At 41.6% G+C, this 18260-nt stretch overlaps 1 protein-coding gene across 4 annotated transcripts in view; it reads left to right on the forward strand.

The window, feature by feature from the left end:
- Positions 1-18260, forward strand: part of RARB (retinoic acid receptor beta) — a 1055941-nt gene that overhangs the window by 961736 nt on the left and 75945 nt on the right. For 3 of the 4 annotated variants that reach the window (XM_082257327.1, XM_082257329.1, XM_082257330.1), the window contains one exon: positions 1242-1402. In XM_082257327.1, the coding sequence (XP_082113453.1) occupies positions 1242-1402 (161 nt within the window). The remainder of the gene's footprint in view (positions 1-1241; positions 1403-18260) is intronic. The other variant, XM_082257328.1, reaches the window with a different exon arrangement.

Raw genomic sequence — 18260 nt, forward strand, 5'->3', positions numbered from 1 at the left:
GTGGGGCAAATTTACATAAGGGGGGGGGGCAATTTTAGTCTTGCCTAGGGCAGCACAAAACCAAAATACACCACTGGTGGCTTGCATGGTACAGGAGAATGCAGGGTGGCAGGCATGGTACAGGAGAATGCAGTGTGGCTGGCATGGTACAGGAGAATGCAGTGTGGCTGGCATGGTACAAGAGGATGCGGGGTTACTAGTGCGGCTGTGTTTCACTTACCTGTTCCAGAGGCACCTTCATTTTAAAGATGGCGCCGCCCGGCGCCGCTCGGGAAAGCTGGTATACGTTCGGCTATTCCCGGCCTGTCCCGAGCGGCAGCGCCGCATGCGCGGTGACATGTATACGCCGGGCGGTGCCATTTTTAAATCTTAAACACGTCGGAGCGGCCGGGAACTTTTTTTTTTTTGTTGACTCGAGTATAAGCCGAGGGGGACGTTTTCAGCACAAAAAAATGTGCTGAAAAACTCGTCTTATACTCGAGTGTATACGGTAAATAAAACTTACCAGTGACCATTAGCCATTTTCTTTAGCGAAATTAAAGGACTAAATCAGTAGGGTGTTATAAAATGTTTTCCTTATGTCATTTTTATGTTAAATAACTTTACTTTTTTCCTAAGTTTTGAGAAAGTGGCCTGAAATATAGGGGATAAGGCTGTCCACACACATGAGATGACAGTCACAAGATTTGGACGTTCTCATCCTGACTTGAAGGCAACCTCATGTCTATAATCCTCAAGCATGACCATCAGCTGACTGTTTCGGGAAGGCAAGCAAACAGAGAGACAGTTAAACAAATCTGTACTGACTGCTAATTTCTCTCCTTCCCATGCGGGGTCAGAGGGTTCTTTTGGTCCCATTTTCTTCCTTGTTAGGGACTTTTGACCAAGCCACACATTCTTCTAAATTGTGTGTCCTCCTGTTACAGGTGCTAACCAAAACATGATAACTATGTTGTATGGCTGGCCTGGTAGAGTCTAAATGTATGATCATTTTTCCTTTTAATTTAGACACTTGTAGAACTCACAGATATAATTTCAGATCCTGGCACAGACAAATGTTAACCTTCTTTCCTAATGTGGTGCTCGTGTTAGTGTGGGCAGTTACCACTATTTTCTATGTATCTACTTCACATTATACAATACACAGAGTAAACAGCGTTGCTCATGCACACTTGGGCTTAGTTTCAGGGAGTCTTTGAGCTCAGTAGCCAGTGTCTAAAGTATCTTCATCTCTTCTTCAGCAGTCAGAAATGACAGAAACAAGAAGAAGAAAGAACCATTGAAACAGGAGTGCATAGAGAACTATGAAATGACAGCTGAGCTCGATGACCTGACAGAGAAAATCAGAAAAGCGCATCAAGAAACGTTCCCCTCCCTATGTCAGCTGGGGAAATACACTACGGTAGGTATTACCTGCTAATGATTTGGAACTGCTGCACATAAGACACTGTTCTCACATGTAGAATTACATTTTCTTTCATCTACCGCTAGTCATGATTTATAAATGTGATGGTAAAATTCCTGTTACTTGTTCTCTAGGAAGAAGATGAAGAAGATTTGCTCCAGAGTTTCCTCTCATTTATACTCTGTGCATATATTCTGCCTAAATCACTGCTAATTATTATCCTAGGTTAGTTGGATGATATTCCTTTTTAGTTAATACCCCTATAGTTATGGTAGAGGGCAAAAATCTGTGCAATACAACAAAATAATCAAAAAAATAATAATTCTGAACACAGGTATGCTGGATTTAATATCGTCATACACAAGTTGATCTGATTGTTTATGTTGGGTAGACCTTTGGCATTTATGTAGCTGACCTTTAAATAGTGTTCATTGATGATAATTGGAAGTCCGAACACAGGTATGCTAGATTTATAAAGGTGGTCTGATTACTCATGTTGAGGGCCCAAGAAAGATTTTGTAAATTTTGGTTTACACCCAGCTGAGTTGACAGCTTTGTAGATCTCTGGTGCTATCCTTTTTTCTGATGTGAATTTGTTTTATGTACACACGTGTACAGATATTGTTTTCTGTACATGGGACTCTGTGACCTGGTGCGCAGCCATGCTGGATTAGGAAGGTGCCATCCCTAAACTGTTCCCACAAAGTTGGGACCATTAAATTGTCCAAAATGTCTTGGTATGCTCACGCCTTAAGTGCATCCTTCACTGGAACTAAGGGGCCAAGCCCAACCCCTGAAAAACAACCCCACACCATAATCCCCCCCTCCACCAAATGATTTGGACCAGTGCACAAAGCAAAGTTCACAAAGACATTAATGAGCAGGTTTGGGATGGAGGAACTTTACAGGCCTGCACAGAGTCCTGACCTCAACCCGATAGAACACCTTTTGGATGAGTTAGAGCTGAGACTGTGAGCCAGGCCTTCTTGTCCAACATCAGTGCCTGGCCTCACAAATGTGCTTCTAGAAGAAGGGTCAAATATTCCTATAGACGCATTCCTAAACCTTGTGGACAGCCTTCCCAGAAGAGTTGAAGCTGCAAAGAGTGGGCCAACTCAATATTGAACTCTACAGACTAAGACTGGGATGCTATTAAAGTTCATGTGTATGTAAAGGCCAATACTTTTGACAATATAGTGTATGTTTATATGAGGTGTCACCCATTTCCTGTGTTTGGAAGTTAAAGAGTTTTATCCGTGCATTTTTTTTTTTTTGGCATACTGGATTGTGTGGTTTGACTTTGATTGTGTAATGCTGTACAACAAAAAATTACTTAAACAGAAAAAGCAGGCCAATGGGATGCAAGAACAGTAAATTTACAGGCCATTTGCTAGTCCAAACATTATTTGGCTGAGTTTTTGTTGGCTTTGGCCATACACAAATCCGATAAAATCTAGAAACTGCTTTTCCTTACTAATTAAACATCTCTGGCATTAAAATCTAGAAACTGCTTTTCCTTACTAATTAAACATCTCTGGCATTAAAGACAGACTGTATTATATACATATGGATTTTCGAAAGAATGTATGGTAACTTTCCTCAAGACAGGCTGTCCAGAGGTTTGCAGCTGTTAATACTGTTAGCTGTCCCAAACAAGAACCAGAAGTGCCTTGATTCTGTCCATTATTTCTAGAATATTAGCATTTTTGCTTTACCTGTCAAACAGTCACAACCCTGTTAACAAGACCAATTGTCTTCTCAGCTATATTATATTATTATTAGTATTATTAGTCTAATCTGTATAATCCCAGTAGTAGTATACTGATTATACTGCAGAATGAGATTAAAGGAAGCCATACACGATGCGAATTCCGAACGATTTATCGTGCGATAAACACAAGTGGCACTCGTGTACGTCATGTAAGTGTACCATCAATGTGATCCGAAAATCGTACGACCAAACACTAGTTTCTTGTGCCAGTATAGGAAGTGATGCAATGTTGTCTTGACTTTTTAAGCACACCTCCACTGGGCACTCCCCCTACAGTTAAAAATCGGGTCGTGGCATTTGCGAACAGAACAATCATTCGTCACAGCCTCTCAGCAGAGTTTGCTGTAACCTATAATATTTGATGTATTACGTTTTTTCTGACGAACACTCGCTCCTGTTGTTATTCTTTTTATTTTCCTTCTGGTTCGATCTTTTCTGAATCATGCGCAGTTGTGTGTTGTTCTGTGGAATCGCACGACTTAACCACTAATGATACAAAATTTGGACAATTTTCTCAGAAAAACCCAACATGTTGGATATGTGAATTTTTGCTGTCGTACGAAAATCGCATGTTGCAAATACCACACTAACGATACGAAAATCATTAGAATTCACTGGCAAATACGATTTTCGGAAGAAATTTGCATTGTGTATGGCTTGCTTAAGAAGGAGGAGTAATTTAACAGTAGCATCAAAATGCAATTAAAACCCAGGACAGGAAGCAAGGGGAAACCTCTATATTTTAGAAGACTTCCCCATAAAAACCCAAGCCTCTTTACTCTAGGAGGATTCTCTGCCAGGATCATAATTGTTTTCCTTGGTAGCACAGGTTCTTCTCTTTACTTCATTGGTATCTAGTGTTGCTGTGTCACAGTTAGACAAGTGGTCCCCTCTCTGCTGTAGTTGAGGGGGGGGGGGTCATGATCACTGCATTAGGCTCCATAGGCACATGCCACCACTACTGGACTAGACATCTGTTTACGATGTTTGTGGGGCCTTCATTCATATTTTACCTTAGAGGCCCAAAACATTTAGTAACCTTCATCCTGTCTCTGATTATTTAGACACCCTTTATAATCGAAAGGAATACAAAAACATAACTGCAATTTTTAATTTACGAACTTGAGACAGTGCCCTGACCTGACCACGTGTTGTTCCTGAACCCTGTGTATTTGCACTAATGTTTGAGTGTGTGTGTGTCCTAGCTGTGATTGTAGTTTGGCACTATCACACACTCGCCCAAAGAATGACCTCCGTTAGGAAACACTACACCCTTCTAGCTCAAGCACTGAGCAATAGATGTCGAAGATAGAGTTTGCCATTCTCATTTTGCAAGCTATAATACTCTCTGGATTGTGCTCTGATACGTAAGCATGAGGTGTAATCAAGAATTTAAAAGCCTAAATTATTCAGGTAAAACGCTAGTGAAATGCCAGCACTGTGCTTGAGTTCCACTTCTTGCAATGCAGAACATTATTTTGTACGGGTAATAATTTATTTAAATAGGAAAAAAAAGTGTCCTTTGAAGACATGCAGACAGTCTACAGATTTTAAATGAAGACACAGATGAGCCTGTGTAATGTAGACAATGACCGATCTTCTAGTCTTTCATTTATCATTGATAAGTGAGATTATTATATTTTCAAAGGAAGGACATATTTCCTGTGATTGCTAATTCTGAGGAAGCCATGCAAATATGACTGGAGATGTGACAATAAGAAAAGTTGCTGAGCCCAGGGAAACCTTGCTCCGTGTGTCTTCGCAATTGTCGTTGGTTGCCCTTGCTTTTAGTCAAAACAATCAATGTAGACATACTGTTAAATAACGGGAATTAATGGTTGGGCCCAGTAAGCATTTTTCTCCTGGGACCTTTTTGTGTATTCCACATTGATGGTCTGATAAACCATGTAGTGGAGACAAAATCAAATGCCTTTCAGATTTTAACTATCTGTATGACAAAGGTCAAATTTTGCTTAAATACAGTATGTATAACAGCAAATATTTAGCAGATACGCTTTGACACGTAATTGGTTATCACAAGTATTTTCTAATGGTTGTATCTTAATTTTGGGAAAGCCTAGGCCAACATTTTGATAACTCGAGCTTGAAGGACCTGTTGGGCAGTTACCTTACTATATTTAATATATTTATTAAAGAGTCAGCATGGCATGCCATTTCATATATACATATGCTACCTCCTAAAATTTTCCAGTCCTTAATACTGTAATGTTCACACTTGTGATTTTTTACACAAAAAAAATGAGTTTGTTTATGTGGTATGTATGATATGCTTGAATATTTATATTCCCAGTTGAGCACTGATTTCCTAGATCCCCTAAATAGGTACCCATTGTTCTAAGCAATGGATTCAGTTTTTAAATAACTTTGAGTGCCCATTCACATTGAGGCGACACGACTTCGGGCGCAACGCGACTTCGGCGCGACTTGCAGAGACTTCACATAATGGAAGTCTATGCAAGTTGCTCCGAGGTCGCCCCAAAGTAGTACAGGACCCTTTTTCTAAGTCGGAGCGACTTGTGTCGCTCCTATTAGAACGGGTCCTGTACTACTCAATGGACCGCGACATACCGCGACTTGTCAGGCTGACAAGTCGCCTGACAAGTCGCGCTACTGTGAATGGGCTCTTAAGCTGAACTCCAGGCAAGTACAAAAATGCAGCATGTATATACAGGATATTTATAATAAATGCCTGAGTTTGACTTGATTGAAACCTCTAATCCCCTGGACAGCATCACCCAGATTGGAAGAGGAAGGGTCATCAATAGACGCTAATCATGCTCTGGTGCATGTACATGTTCTGACAAGTAACAACCTTGACCAGAGGAGAGAGCAGAAAGATTACCTTGTCTGTCCATTACTGCTTCTTCACAGTCCAGTAACAGACTGAGTGCAGGGAGTTGACCCAACTGTGTTGCTAAACTGCAGTGAAGAAAATCAGGTCACCAGGCTTTCTGTACTGTTGTGCAGGGATGTGTAAATAGGTAGACAAAAATCCAAAATTATTTGGTACAAAAAAATAGCTCCCTTATATAATGTACTTAGCAGTTACCGGGAGTTTAGCTTTAAAACTACTTTAACAGTTTTGAAAGTACATTCATTTTTGGGAGTCTGGTACCATACCTCTCAGTACCAGACCAGTAGTGGCTTACTGTTTGGGAAAATGTAACTGTTGTGTTCTGTGGATGTAAGCACCTTTATTTACCAAAGATTATTCACTGAATTTTAATGTCAAATTAATTTAATATAGTCCTAGCAGAACACTGGGATGATGTAAGTAACAGGCTTGTTGGAGAGAGTTTTTATGACATTTATCTGAACTGCCGCATTAAGAAGGAATAAAGACAAAATGAAGAACATCGAGCCAAGCCCACTTTGGCATCACAGCTATATTCTTGTGTGCACTGAGGCAGGATTCAAGATGACCTGTCCTAAAATTATAGTTAGCAACTAAAACATTAGCACTAAATAACATTTCAGCACTTGATTAGTTAGCTTTTATATGTTTACTTCTGTGTGAATGGCAACAAACTTAACAATTGGCAATCAGGGGTGTGATCTGGCCTTTGGCGAGTGAAGCCACATTTTGTGGGCAGTTCCTGCTCAGGCTTAGCAAATCACCGGGTGTACTGTAGGACACAGCACCAGAGATCAGTCACAGACATGCTTGGGACTGAGGAGAAACTCGCCGCTTCGCAGAAGATGCCCAAAAGCCAAAAAGGGGCCATTAATACATTCTTTTCTGAGCATGAATCGAATTAGTGGGGGGGGGGGACTTTGAGGATAATAGCACCAGCCACGCAGGCCAGGGAAGCAGGAGAAGCCAGCAGACACAATGGGCAGAGAGCAATATCTCTATTACTAAAAAAGTAGTGCGCTTCTAAAAAATACATAAATAGGAATAAAAAGAAAAGGGGACGAATGGCCCATTTTATTTATGGGGTAGTGGCAGGTAAGGATAGCTTAGGATAAGAAATAGGCCGAGCTTAGTTGTCAGGCAGTTTAGAGCCTGTCAGATATCAGTTTAAGCTGATTGGCTGTTGGGTTTTATAGCTAGTTGTCCAAGTATCTAGGGAGAATAAGCCTCTCACCTGTTTAAGCTGGTTTTCTCCCGCCAGTGATGCTTAATGATGATTGGTCCAAAGGTGTTCAAGAGGACCCATTTAACCACTTCCATACCGCGTCAGGTAAAATGACGTCGGCAAAGTGGTTGTCTAGATCCGGGCCGCCGTCATATGACGTCGGCCTGTTCTAGCTGCCAGTGCGCGCCCCCGGCGGCGCGCAGCGGCGCGATCAGGGATGAGGCTCATCCCTCGGACATAGCCCATCCCTGATCGAGGTAAACAGCCAATAGAAATTGGCTGTTTACCACGTGATCGGCTGTGTCAATCACAGCCGATCACATGAGCGGCTCAAGCACGAGCCGCTCGTTCTCTCTGCAATGCGCGCCCCCGGGGGCGCGCAGAGCAGCGATCGGGGACGAGGCTCGTCCCTTGGACAGAGCCAATCCCCGATCTTGGTAAAGAGCCAATGAAATTGGCTCTTTACCACGTGACCGGCTGTGTCCAATCACAGCCGGTCACAAATGTCAACAAAGATGAGGGTAACTGACTGTTACAAGGCTCTTCTCCTCACACACCGATCCAGTGTGAGGAGATCAGCTAACAGTGAGTTACCAGTGAGAGTTCTGTACAATTACTGTGCCCTGATTGCCCCCATCAAATAAAGAGGACCTGTCACCTGCCCATCTGAGTACCTGTCACCTGCCCATCTGAGTACCTGTCACCTGCCCATCTGAGTACCTGTCAACTGCCCATCAGCGTACCCGAGTACCTTTTCCCTGCCCATCAGGGTACCCGAGTACCTGTCACCTACCCATCAGCATACCCGAGTACCTTCCACCTACCCATCAGAGTACCCGAGTACCTTCCAACTGCTCATCAGAGTACCCGAGTACCTTCCAACTGCTCATCAGAGTACCTGAGTACCTTCCAACTGCTCATCAGAGTACCTGACGCCTGAAGTACCCGAGTACTTGCCGCCTGCTCATCAGTACCCATCAGTACCCATCAGTACTCATCAGTACCTATCAGTATCAGTACTGATCATCAGTACCCATCAGTAACACCTAACAGAATCAATACTAATCAGTACCCATCAGTACCTATCACCTGCCTGTCACCTGCCCAGCAAAGTACCCGATTACCTGTCACCCTTCATACAGCCACCATGTCACAGTCCAAAAGGGTTTTCACCGCCGAACAGGCCTGTGAAATGATATCCATGATGAGTGACGGCAGCGGGGAGCTCTCACCTTCCGACGCTGAAACAATTTCTGAATCCGGTTCAGAATTTGAGCCCTTTGAAGGCTTTACATCCGGCACTGAATCGGAGGAGGAAGAAGTTCGGCCTAGAAGACGCCGCACTGAAAATCAGGCAGACACCAGCAGCGCCAATGGCCAATCGGCAAACACCAACGGCGCTGGACCCCAGGAGGAAATGCCCAGTACAAGTACTGGGATTTCACACCAGGCCCAAAGAAGAAGAGCCCAAATGCAGCTTCCGGATGCCTTGGCAAACCCATTGTGGCTGCCTTCTAGCTCTGGGTCAGCTACAATCCCCCCCTTCACAGCACAGCCAGGTTTGCAGGTCAACACCGAAAATTTTATTCTGATTGATTTTTTTAATTTATTTTTCCCTTTGGAGTTCCTTCAAAACATCGTGGACCAAACAAATCTTTTTGCCCAACAGTTTATCGAGAACAACCCCACCTCATATCATTCCCGTCCTTTTGAATGGAGACCCCTAACAGTGGAAGAGTTCAAAGTGTTTTTGGGCCTTACAATCAATATGGGGGTTACAAAAAAAAAAATGAGCTGCACTCTTATTGGTCCACCAAACCCATCCACCACATGCCAATTTATTCTTCAGTCATGCCCAGGTCCCGCTATGATGCTATAATGCGCTTCCTGCATTTCAACGATAATTCCCAGTGCCCTCCCCGAGATGATCCCAATTACGATAAACTCTACAAAATTCGCCCCCTAATTGATTACTTTTCTAGACGGTTCCCCGAAGTCTATGTCCCTGACCAAAAGATCACTGTGGACGAATCACTGGTCCACTTTACAGGCCGGCTGGCATTTAAGCAGTATATTCCCAGCAAGAGGGCTAGGTACGGCTTAAAACTAAACAAGCTCTGCGAAAGTAAAACGGGATATGTGTACGCCTTTCGCGTGTACGAAGGCAGAGACTCTGAGCTCCAGCCCCCTGAGTGCCCAACGTACATGGGAGTAAGTGGGAAGATTGTCTGGGACCTAGCCTTCCCATTGCTGCAAAAGGGGTACCATATTTATATGGACTATTACACCAGTTTGCCCCTTTTCCGCCACCTGTACCTGAAGAAAACCCTGGCATGCGGTACAGTAAGAAAAAACCGGAAGGGCTTCCCGCAGAGTCTTATCACCACTCAATTACGAATTGGGGAATCCGCAAGCCTTAGGAACGAGGAGGTAATGGCTTTGAAGTGGAGGGACAGTAAGGACGTTTACCTCATGTCCACCATCCACGATGACAGCTCAGTGGAAATTCGAAGACGACGCGGTTCCATTCAAAAGCCTGCTTGCATCCACGAGTACAATAAGTACATGGGGGGGGGGTGGATTTAAACGATCAAATGCTGCAGCCCTATCTCCCGACACGAAAGACCGTCTTTTGGTACAAAAAGCTTGCAATGTACTTTTTCCATTTGGCCATGTACAATGCCTTTCTCACCTATAAAAAGTCCACAACAACACCAATCCCCTTCCTCCAGTTTATTGAAGATATTGCCACTGCCCTCATTTACCAGCAAGGATCCCCCCCAGAAATCATTCGTTCGGATTGTGTCAGCAGACTTCATGAGCGCCATTTCCCTTTCCGTATCCCACCATCACAAACCGGAAGAAGATGCCAAAAAAGGTGTCGGGTGTGTGGCAAAAGAGGAATTAGGAAAGACACCAGTTTCCATTGTACCGATTGTCCCTCCCAACCTGGCCTTTGCATTGGAGAATGCTTCAAAATATATCACACTGCCCTAAACTTTTAGCCCAGATTTCACTGCTGAATATTTTCCTGCTGCCTCAACCAACCATATTACTGCCTTCCTTGTGAACCGACCCTGGCCTGTATATCGACTATGTCTCTGCCTGCCGTCTGCATTGTTTATCCGCCATGTTTCTGCCTTTCAAGTGAACTGACCCTGGACTGTTTATCGATTATGCCTCTGCCTGCCGTCTGCATTGTTTATCCGCCATGTTTCTGCCTTTCAAGTGAACTGACCCTGGATTGTTTATGGATTTTGCCTTAGCCTACCGTCTATTTCTGCCTTTTACCTGCACTGACCTCGGCCTGTTACGACCATGTTTTTTGCCTGCCACTTAAACTGATCCTTCGCCCTGCTACTGTAGTAGTGGGATTCAAAATGACACAGGGGTCTCACTTTTGTGAGGGGCTTCAGAATATAGCGTTCTGATATGAGAAAACCAGTTTTTGGATTTCTCTGGGTTTGTAAACTCAGAACAGGGTCTGGAGTCTGGAGGCTTCAAAGCGATTTGGGTGGGAGAAGCCTCTACCCCTGTCCCCATTATTTCCCGACCGAGGCCCTAAGCTTCATGGTCCTGCCTGCTGCCTGGACCAATACTTTGGCTGTGCTGATCATATCCCTGCCTGCACTGACCCAGGACTTTTTATGGAACATGTGCCTGTTACCTGGACCAATAATTGGGCTGTACTGACCATATCTCTGCCTGCTGCCTGTACTAATTATGGACAGTATTCCTGCCTGCTGCATGGACAATCCTTTTTCTGCTGCTGACCTGCCTGCTACCTGGACCAATGCGTTGGCTGTGCTGACAATATCTGTGCCTGCTGCCTGTACTGACTATGGACACTATTCCTGCCTGCTGCCTGGACAATCCTTTCACTGTCGCTGTCTACGTTCCTGCCTGCTGCCTGAACCACTGCACTGCTAAAACCACAGGTATTTTTTTGTTTATCCTTTGCTCAGCAGAATGTATTTTTGTATGTATTATGCTATGTGTTAGGGGCCTTCAACAATGTGATAGGTTGTCAGGAATTTATGTGTGTGATTTATGTCCCTAGCCACTTGCCAACCGGCCAATGTATATATACGTTCTCGGTTTAAACCTAAAAACCGGTGTTATGGCAGCAGATAGCTGCCATAACCCTGGTATTTTTTTAAACGGTGGACAGTTGGCTTTCCGATAAGGGTGGTCCCAGCGGCGGATTCGCCGCGGGATCACCCTTCCGGGATGGCGGAAGAGGTGACCCCCCCCTCCCGCCCGCAGAGGGGAAAACGATCCGATACCGGATCCTCATGGACAGGATGTTGAGTGAGGGCAAGCTTGCCCTCACTCGACTCTATGGTCTTGGAGGACCGGAGCTACGGCAAATGTTGTTGCCTAGCAACCAGTTTAAAGGTCCCTTTTTTTTTTTTCATTTTATTTTATTATTTTTTTTTTTCTATCTTTTAGTGTACTTGTGAGATCTGAGGACTTTTTGACTTCTTACAAAAAAGAGGTCCTGTCGTGCCTATTTCTATTACAAGAAATGTTTACATTCCTTGTAATAGAAATAAAAATGATCAATTTTTTTTTTTTTTTAAACGGTGTAAAAATAAAAAATAATAAATAAAATAAATAGTAAAAAAAAAAAAAAAATTAAAGCACCCTGTCCCCGTTAGCTCGCGCGCAGAAGCGGACGCATACGGAAACCCCGCCCACATATGTAAACGGTGTTCATACCACACATGTGAGGTATCGCCGTGATCGTTAGAGCAAGAGCAATAATTTAAGCCCTAGACCTCCTCTGTAACTCAAAGATGGCAACCTGTAGAAATTTTTAAAATGTCGCCTATGGGGATTTTTAAGTACCAAAGTTTGTCGCTATTCCGTGAGCGTGCGCAATTTTGAAGCATGACATGTTGGTTATCTATTTACTCGGCATAACATTATCTTTCACATTATGGAAAAAAATTGGGCTATTTTTACTGGTTTCTTATTTTTTAATTAAAAAAAGTGAATTTTTTTAAAAAAAATTGCGTTTGGAAGACCGCTGCGCAAATACGGTGTGATAAAAAATATTGCAATAATCTCTATTTTATTCTCTAGGGTCTCTGCTAAAAAAAATATATAATGTTTGGGGGTTCTAAGTAGTTTTCTAGTAAAAACAACTGATTTTAGCTTGTAAACACCAAATGTCAAAAATAGGCCTAGGCAAGTGGCTAGGATGCATGATAGTGCTCCTTGGATGTTGGGTCCCTCTATATGGCTAGGCTGTGAAAAAGTCTCACACATGTGGTATTGCCATACTCAGGAGGAGTGGCAGAATGTATTTTGGTTTTGCTGTATACATGCTATGTGTTAGGAATATCCAATAAATCGACAACTTTGTGTAAAAAAAAAAGGTTTTAATTTTTTTCCCACATTTTCCAAAAACTTGTGGAAAAAAATGACACGTTCAAAAGACCCATAATGCCTCATAGAATATACATTGGAGTGTTTGCTTTCCAAAATGAGGTCATTTCGTGGGTGTTTCCATTGTCTTGGTGCTCTAGGGCCTTCAGAAGTGTGATAGGTAGTCCGAAAATGATGTGTGTAATTTATGCTCCTAGAACACCTGAAGGTGCTAGTTGAATGTGGAGTCTCTTTATGTGGCCAGGCTGTGTAAAAGTCTCACACATGTGGTATCGCCATACTCAGGAGGAGTAGCAGAATGTATTTTGGGGTGTAATTTTTGCTATTTACATGCTATGTGTTAGAAATATCCTATAAATTGACAACTTTGTGTAAAAAAAAAAGGTTTTAATTTTTTTCCCACATTTTCCAAAAACTTGTGGAAAAAAATGACGCGTTCAAAAGACCCATAATGCCTCATAGAATATACGTTGGAGTGTTTGCTTTCCAAAATGGGGTCATTTTGTGGGTGTTTCCATTGTCTTGGTGCTCTAGGGCCTTCAGAAGTGTGATAGGTAGTCCGAAAATGATGTGTATAATTTATGCTCCTAGAACGCCTGAAGGTGCTAGTTGAATGTGGAGTCTCTTTATGTGGCCAGGCTGTGTAAAAGTCTCACACATGTGGTATCGCCATACTCGGAAGGAGTAGCAGAATGTATTTTTGGGTGTAATTTTTGCTGTGTACATGCTATGTGTTAGAAATAGCTTATAAACTGACAACTTTGTGGGGAAAAAAAGAAAAAAAAATGTTTTCTTCATTTTCCCAAGAATTGTGGGAAAAAATTACAACTTCAAAAAACCCACCATGCCTCTTACTAAATACCTTGGACTGTCTACTTTACAAAAAGGGGTAATTTGGGTGGTATTTGTACTGTCCTGACATTTCAGGGCCTCAAGAAAGGAGATAGGCAGTCAGTACATCTGGTGTGATCAATTTTCAGTAATTGGTACCATAGCTTCTAGACTCAATAACTTTCACACAGACTAAATAATATACACTAATTTGGGTTAATTTTACCAGAGACATGTAGCAGTATACATTTTGGCCCAAATGTATGAAGAAAATTTTATTTTTTGCAAAATTTTATAATTGAAACTAAAAAAAAGTGTTTTTTTTTCAAAATTTTTGCTCTTTTTTTGCATATATCACAAAAAAAAAAACCCCAGTTGTGATCAAATACCACCAAAAGAAAGCTCTATTTGTGTGAAAAAAATGATAAAAATTTTGTTTGGTTACAGTGTAGCATGACTGAGCAATTGTCATTCAAAGTGTGAGAGTGCTGAAAGCTGAAAATTGGTCTGGGCAGGAAGGGTGTTTAACTGCTCTGTATGGAAGTGGTTAAGGGTCCCCTCACAGACGAGTCGTCACTCCGCCTGTCAAGAAGAGAAGAAGGAAGACAGCCCAGCGGTTCCCCCCCCCCCCTTGTTTGTCGTGGTCAGTTTGTTATTTTAGGGTCACCTTCGCTCATGGCGAAGGGGGACGTTTTTGTTATATTTGAGTTGGATGAGTTGATGTATTTATTTGTTAATGGCAACCTGGGTCGTTGGGACCGGGTTGTTCTATACTGCTGTTTTATTCAAGTTTAAAAAGATTTATCGATCTTTAATGTGTTAAATAATAAACGGCCGCGGCCTCTTTTATTCCAAAGTTAATAAGTCTGATGGTGTCTTATTTAATAAGTTATAAGCTAAGTTAAGGAAATCCTGCCTACTGCCCCATAAACAAACATATATGTGAGCAAAATACACGTGATGCTAAATAATCATACACAAATCACCAAAATGATAAAGTAATAAAAAAGTGACAGATAAAGTCTCTCAGATAAACAAATCCAGTGACTTCTTCAGCTTCTGAGGTGTTGTAATAAAGCCCCGTAATAAAAAGATGAAGTGATGGAGCTCCAGTCCCAGCCATGGGAGGGGGAAGAATATTTAGTGTGTGTTTACAACTGACTCTCAAAGGACACAGTCTCAGCTCATTACAGGTTCAGCCACCAAACTTGGTCTCTCCACAATCAAGCAATGTACAAACAGTCAGCATCTGAGCTTACTTAGCTTCAGGCTGTATTTTAAATCTGCCACTGGTGCCCAGTGCCCACACAACCCCCGCCAGAGTTTGGCACCAAGCAGCCATTTTAAATCTTTGACAGGCTCAGCTTGCACAATCTCATTAGAAGCCAGGTGGGATTGGAACATGGGTGGACACATTCAGCTGCCAGCTTGTGTCTCCACCCACCACCTATCCTACCTCGATTACAGAGCTGAGGAGGTGTTTCAGAACACCCCTCTAGACTTTGTGCAGCGGGTCTGATGGGTGGTAGAACAGAAAAATGGTGGGCAGGCGCAGACAGCGTTGGGACATGATTAGGTTATCATAGTAAGGATTTAAAAAGCAGATTTTCTGGATTATGACAATTCAAATCCAGGTACTTTCTTTTAGAATTTGTTTCATTTTCTCAGCTGTAGAAAGTGCTCCAGGCAAAATGGCAGGAGTTCTTCAGGGGTGGACTCTTTCTACCAGATATGATTAATGGGTACGAATAGTTACCAATTTTTTTAAATAAAGGTGAAAATCCTTTCTACTAGCAACAGACTATTAATATATCATATTTTCACTGAAGGATTTAATTGACCTTCATATCTGTGATCTTCAGACTTCATGTACAGAACTTGAAAAAGCCTAATGAGAAAGTTCCAAGAACCGCTACTTCTGATGTCCTCTAGACCACATTGCCTAAACCATTCTAATATCCATATGAGTAAATGTATTTCTGTCAGAATTTCTGTTTTTCTGGCAACACACGGGTTAGCGAAAGTAGATGCAATAACCATCTAATAGAAATGAGGTGTATTTACATTCTCTGTCAAGTAATACCATGCAAAATAATAATGTCTCTACAAGCTGAATTACTCTGCCTAGACCCATACATCAGTAATATATGCAAAAAGACTTTCCATTAAGGCATCTAGCTTCTCTGTGACAATAGCACCTACTAAAGTGTCACAGGCCACAGCGGGCTTTTCTAAAATACGCAGAAGCGTATATGTTATATTTCTTAATGTGCTGGAATTAGACACTGCATTACAACAACAGATTATCTGGAATATAGACATTTTCCCTTTTCCATCTCTCTTCTAGGTATGGTTATTACATTTGCATTTTGTGTGGGACACTGTGCATTATGTGTAATAGAATATGTGTCAAACTCAATGGCATGATAAAGTAATCTCATATAATACTGATGAATATTTTGTTCACACTTGCTGGTTTCATGCAATGTCTTTTTTCCAGATGGATAAACTATTGCCAAATGATTTCCTGCTGTAGGCTCTGCATTGTGTATCTCTTTACCATGCACTATTTCTATGGACTGGATAAACTGGCTATTAAATTTAATTACAGCCCGAATGACTGCACATCTTGATTTTTCTTTCCCTTCCCTGATCTCATTTCCTCTTGATGGGCTGCATTTTGCCCAGGTCTTTCAGGATTAAATAAAATAAATCTGAAGAATGTACAGACTCACTTACTGGGAGGAATGTCTTAACGGGCACAGAGGCGACTGTTAACCTGCTACCCCCAGACTCTAGAAAAAGAGCATTTCAGAAGCCATTGCTTTGCATTGATAAATCTTGTGACAGAAGAGTCCTTAACCTGCACACTCTCATCACAAAGCTTTGATTTTTATCAGCTGCCATGACCGGGGTTTTATATGATGGAAATGACAGCTTTATACGCAGTAAGGAGGGGAAAGTAATTGTTGGTGAAGCTGTTTCAATGCATCCATCTTGCTCTGAATTTGACACGGCAAGACCTCTACAACTACACATAGGCAAGTTTATACCTAGTGCCATCATAATCATAATAGGCCCAATATCTAGAACATTTACTCACATAGATGGATGTTTCCTATACCAGAGTGTTAACTGTCCAGTTTCTGCTGCAGTGCAAATGTCTGCCTTGCAAAATAAAGAAAGCCTGGACTGTACACATTTAGAGCATGCGGCACAGCTAATCATTAGGAATTAGAACAATGATAAAGCCCCAGATTTAATAAAAAAGGTTTAAAGTCTTAAAATATTACTGAGCCAAACCTTTTTTTTTTTAATGGTGTGTGGAGTTTTTTTTTTTTTTTGCTGTCTGTGTCCCATTAAAAAGCTCGCCTTTCACTTCCTGTCCCAGAGACACAACAGGGTGTAAGGGGAAATCTTGCCAAAGTAAGGGGATTTCCCTTTTTATTACAGGAATAGGTGTCTCCATTAGGGTTAGGTAAGATTTCCCTCACCTCCTGGTCCAATAACAACTGTATAATGTTGGATTTCCCATCAATTTCTGGGATTGCAATGGTCACTAGGGCAAGAAGAGAGACTAAATCTTTCCAGGCTGCATACAGAACTGAGAAATCTAAAAAAACTTAATTTCACTACACTCTATCCAAAACTGGAAAAAAAAAATATTTTGACTTTAGATTTACTTCAGGTAGCCACCATCACCTTTTGAATGCTGACAGCTCAGTCAAACTTCACTCTGCTTTAAAATAGTTTAGATTCAATTATAGCACTGCTTATTATCTTTTATCAAATTATTATTGTGCCCGAATAATGAAGTAGGGATGAATGAACACTAATGAATGAGGGATGTATCTAGGGAATCCACCAGTTCACACCTGGTATAGTCTTTGGTTCTCGCAGTCAATATTTCCAGATGAATCTGTTATTGTAGGCAATTATAATTCATTATTGAATTGCCAGTAATTCTAAACAGCAAATTGCAGCAAAACCTCTTTAGAGCTCATCTCTAGACAGCTATACAAAAATCACAATTAATTCAGTTCTTTATTCATTAATAAACCTGAATGTGTCCTGATATCAGCCTGTTATACACTGCTTTTATAGGGAGTGATTATGCCAATCAACCTCAATGCAGTGCACACGTGCTGATAGAAGGCTAGGGATGACCTTGTTAAGCCCGCCATATATTGATCACTCAATGCAGAAGGTCCAGTATTGAAGCACCAGAAGTTTAGCTATTGCTGTGCTTCCAGCTTTCAGTAAAAATGACAGTTGTAAATGAAAGAGATAAGTCCATGAGGAGGCATGCACTTTTTTGGACTTAAATCCTAGTGATCCAACACATTTTGCAAAGAGGCTAAATTCTGGGATTTCAGCTTTAAAATCCAAGGTATTTGCTCCATAACTGTAAAGTCACTAGTTCCTATTGAATTGATCATAAAAATTGTTCAATGGCTCCTTTTACTGTGTATATGTGACAGGACAACTCTGAAGCCCAGTCCTACCTGATACACAATATTGTATGCTAACAAAGTAATACATATTGTAAAAAGTATTATTTTTCCTGCTCAGTGTACAGGTCATGTATTGTATTCAATGGTGAAAAAAGTTGTAGACATAGCATATGAATGTATTAAGGGAAATGCTTTTCTAGCCACTTAATGCTACTAATAACCACAAAAATAATAATAGTGGTTGTAGAAGCTTTGGTCATTAGTAGCAGCAGTTATAATCTTTAAGTTGTACTGTATTTAAAGTA

The sequence above is a fragment of the Pelophylax lessonae genome, assembly GCF_965119305.1.
Source record: "Pelophylax lessonae genome assembly, chromosome: 5".
NCBI classification, from domain to species: Eukaryota; Metazoa; Chordata; class Amphibia; order Anura; family Ranidae; genus Pelophylax; species Pelophylax lessonae.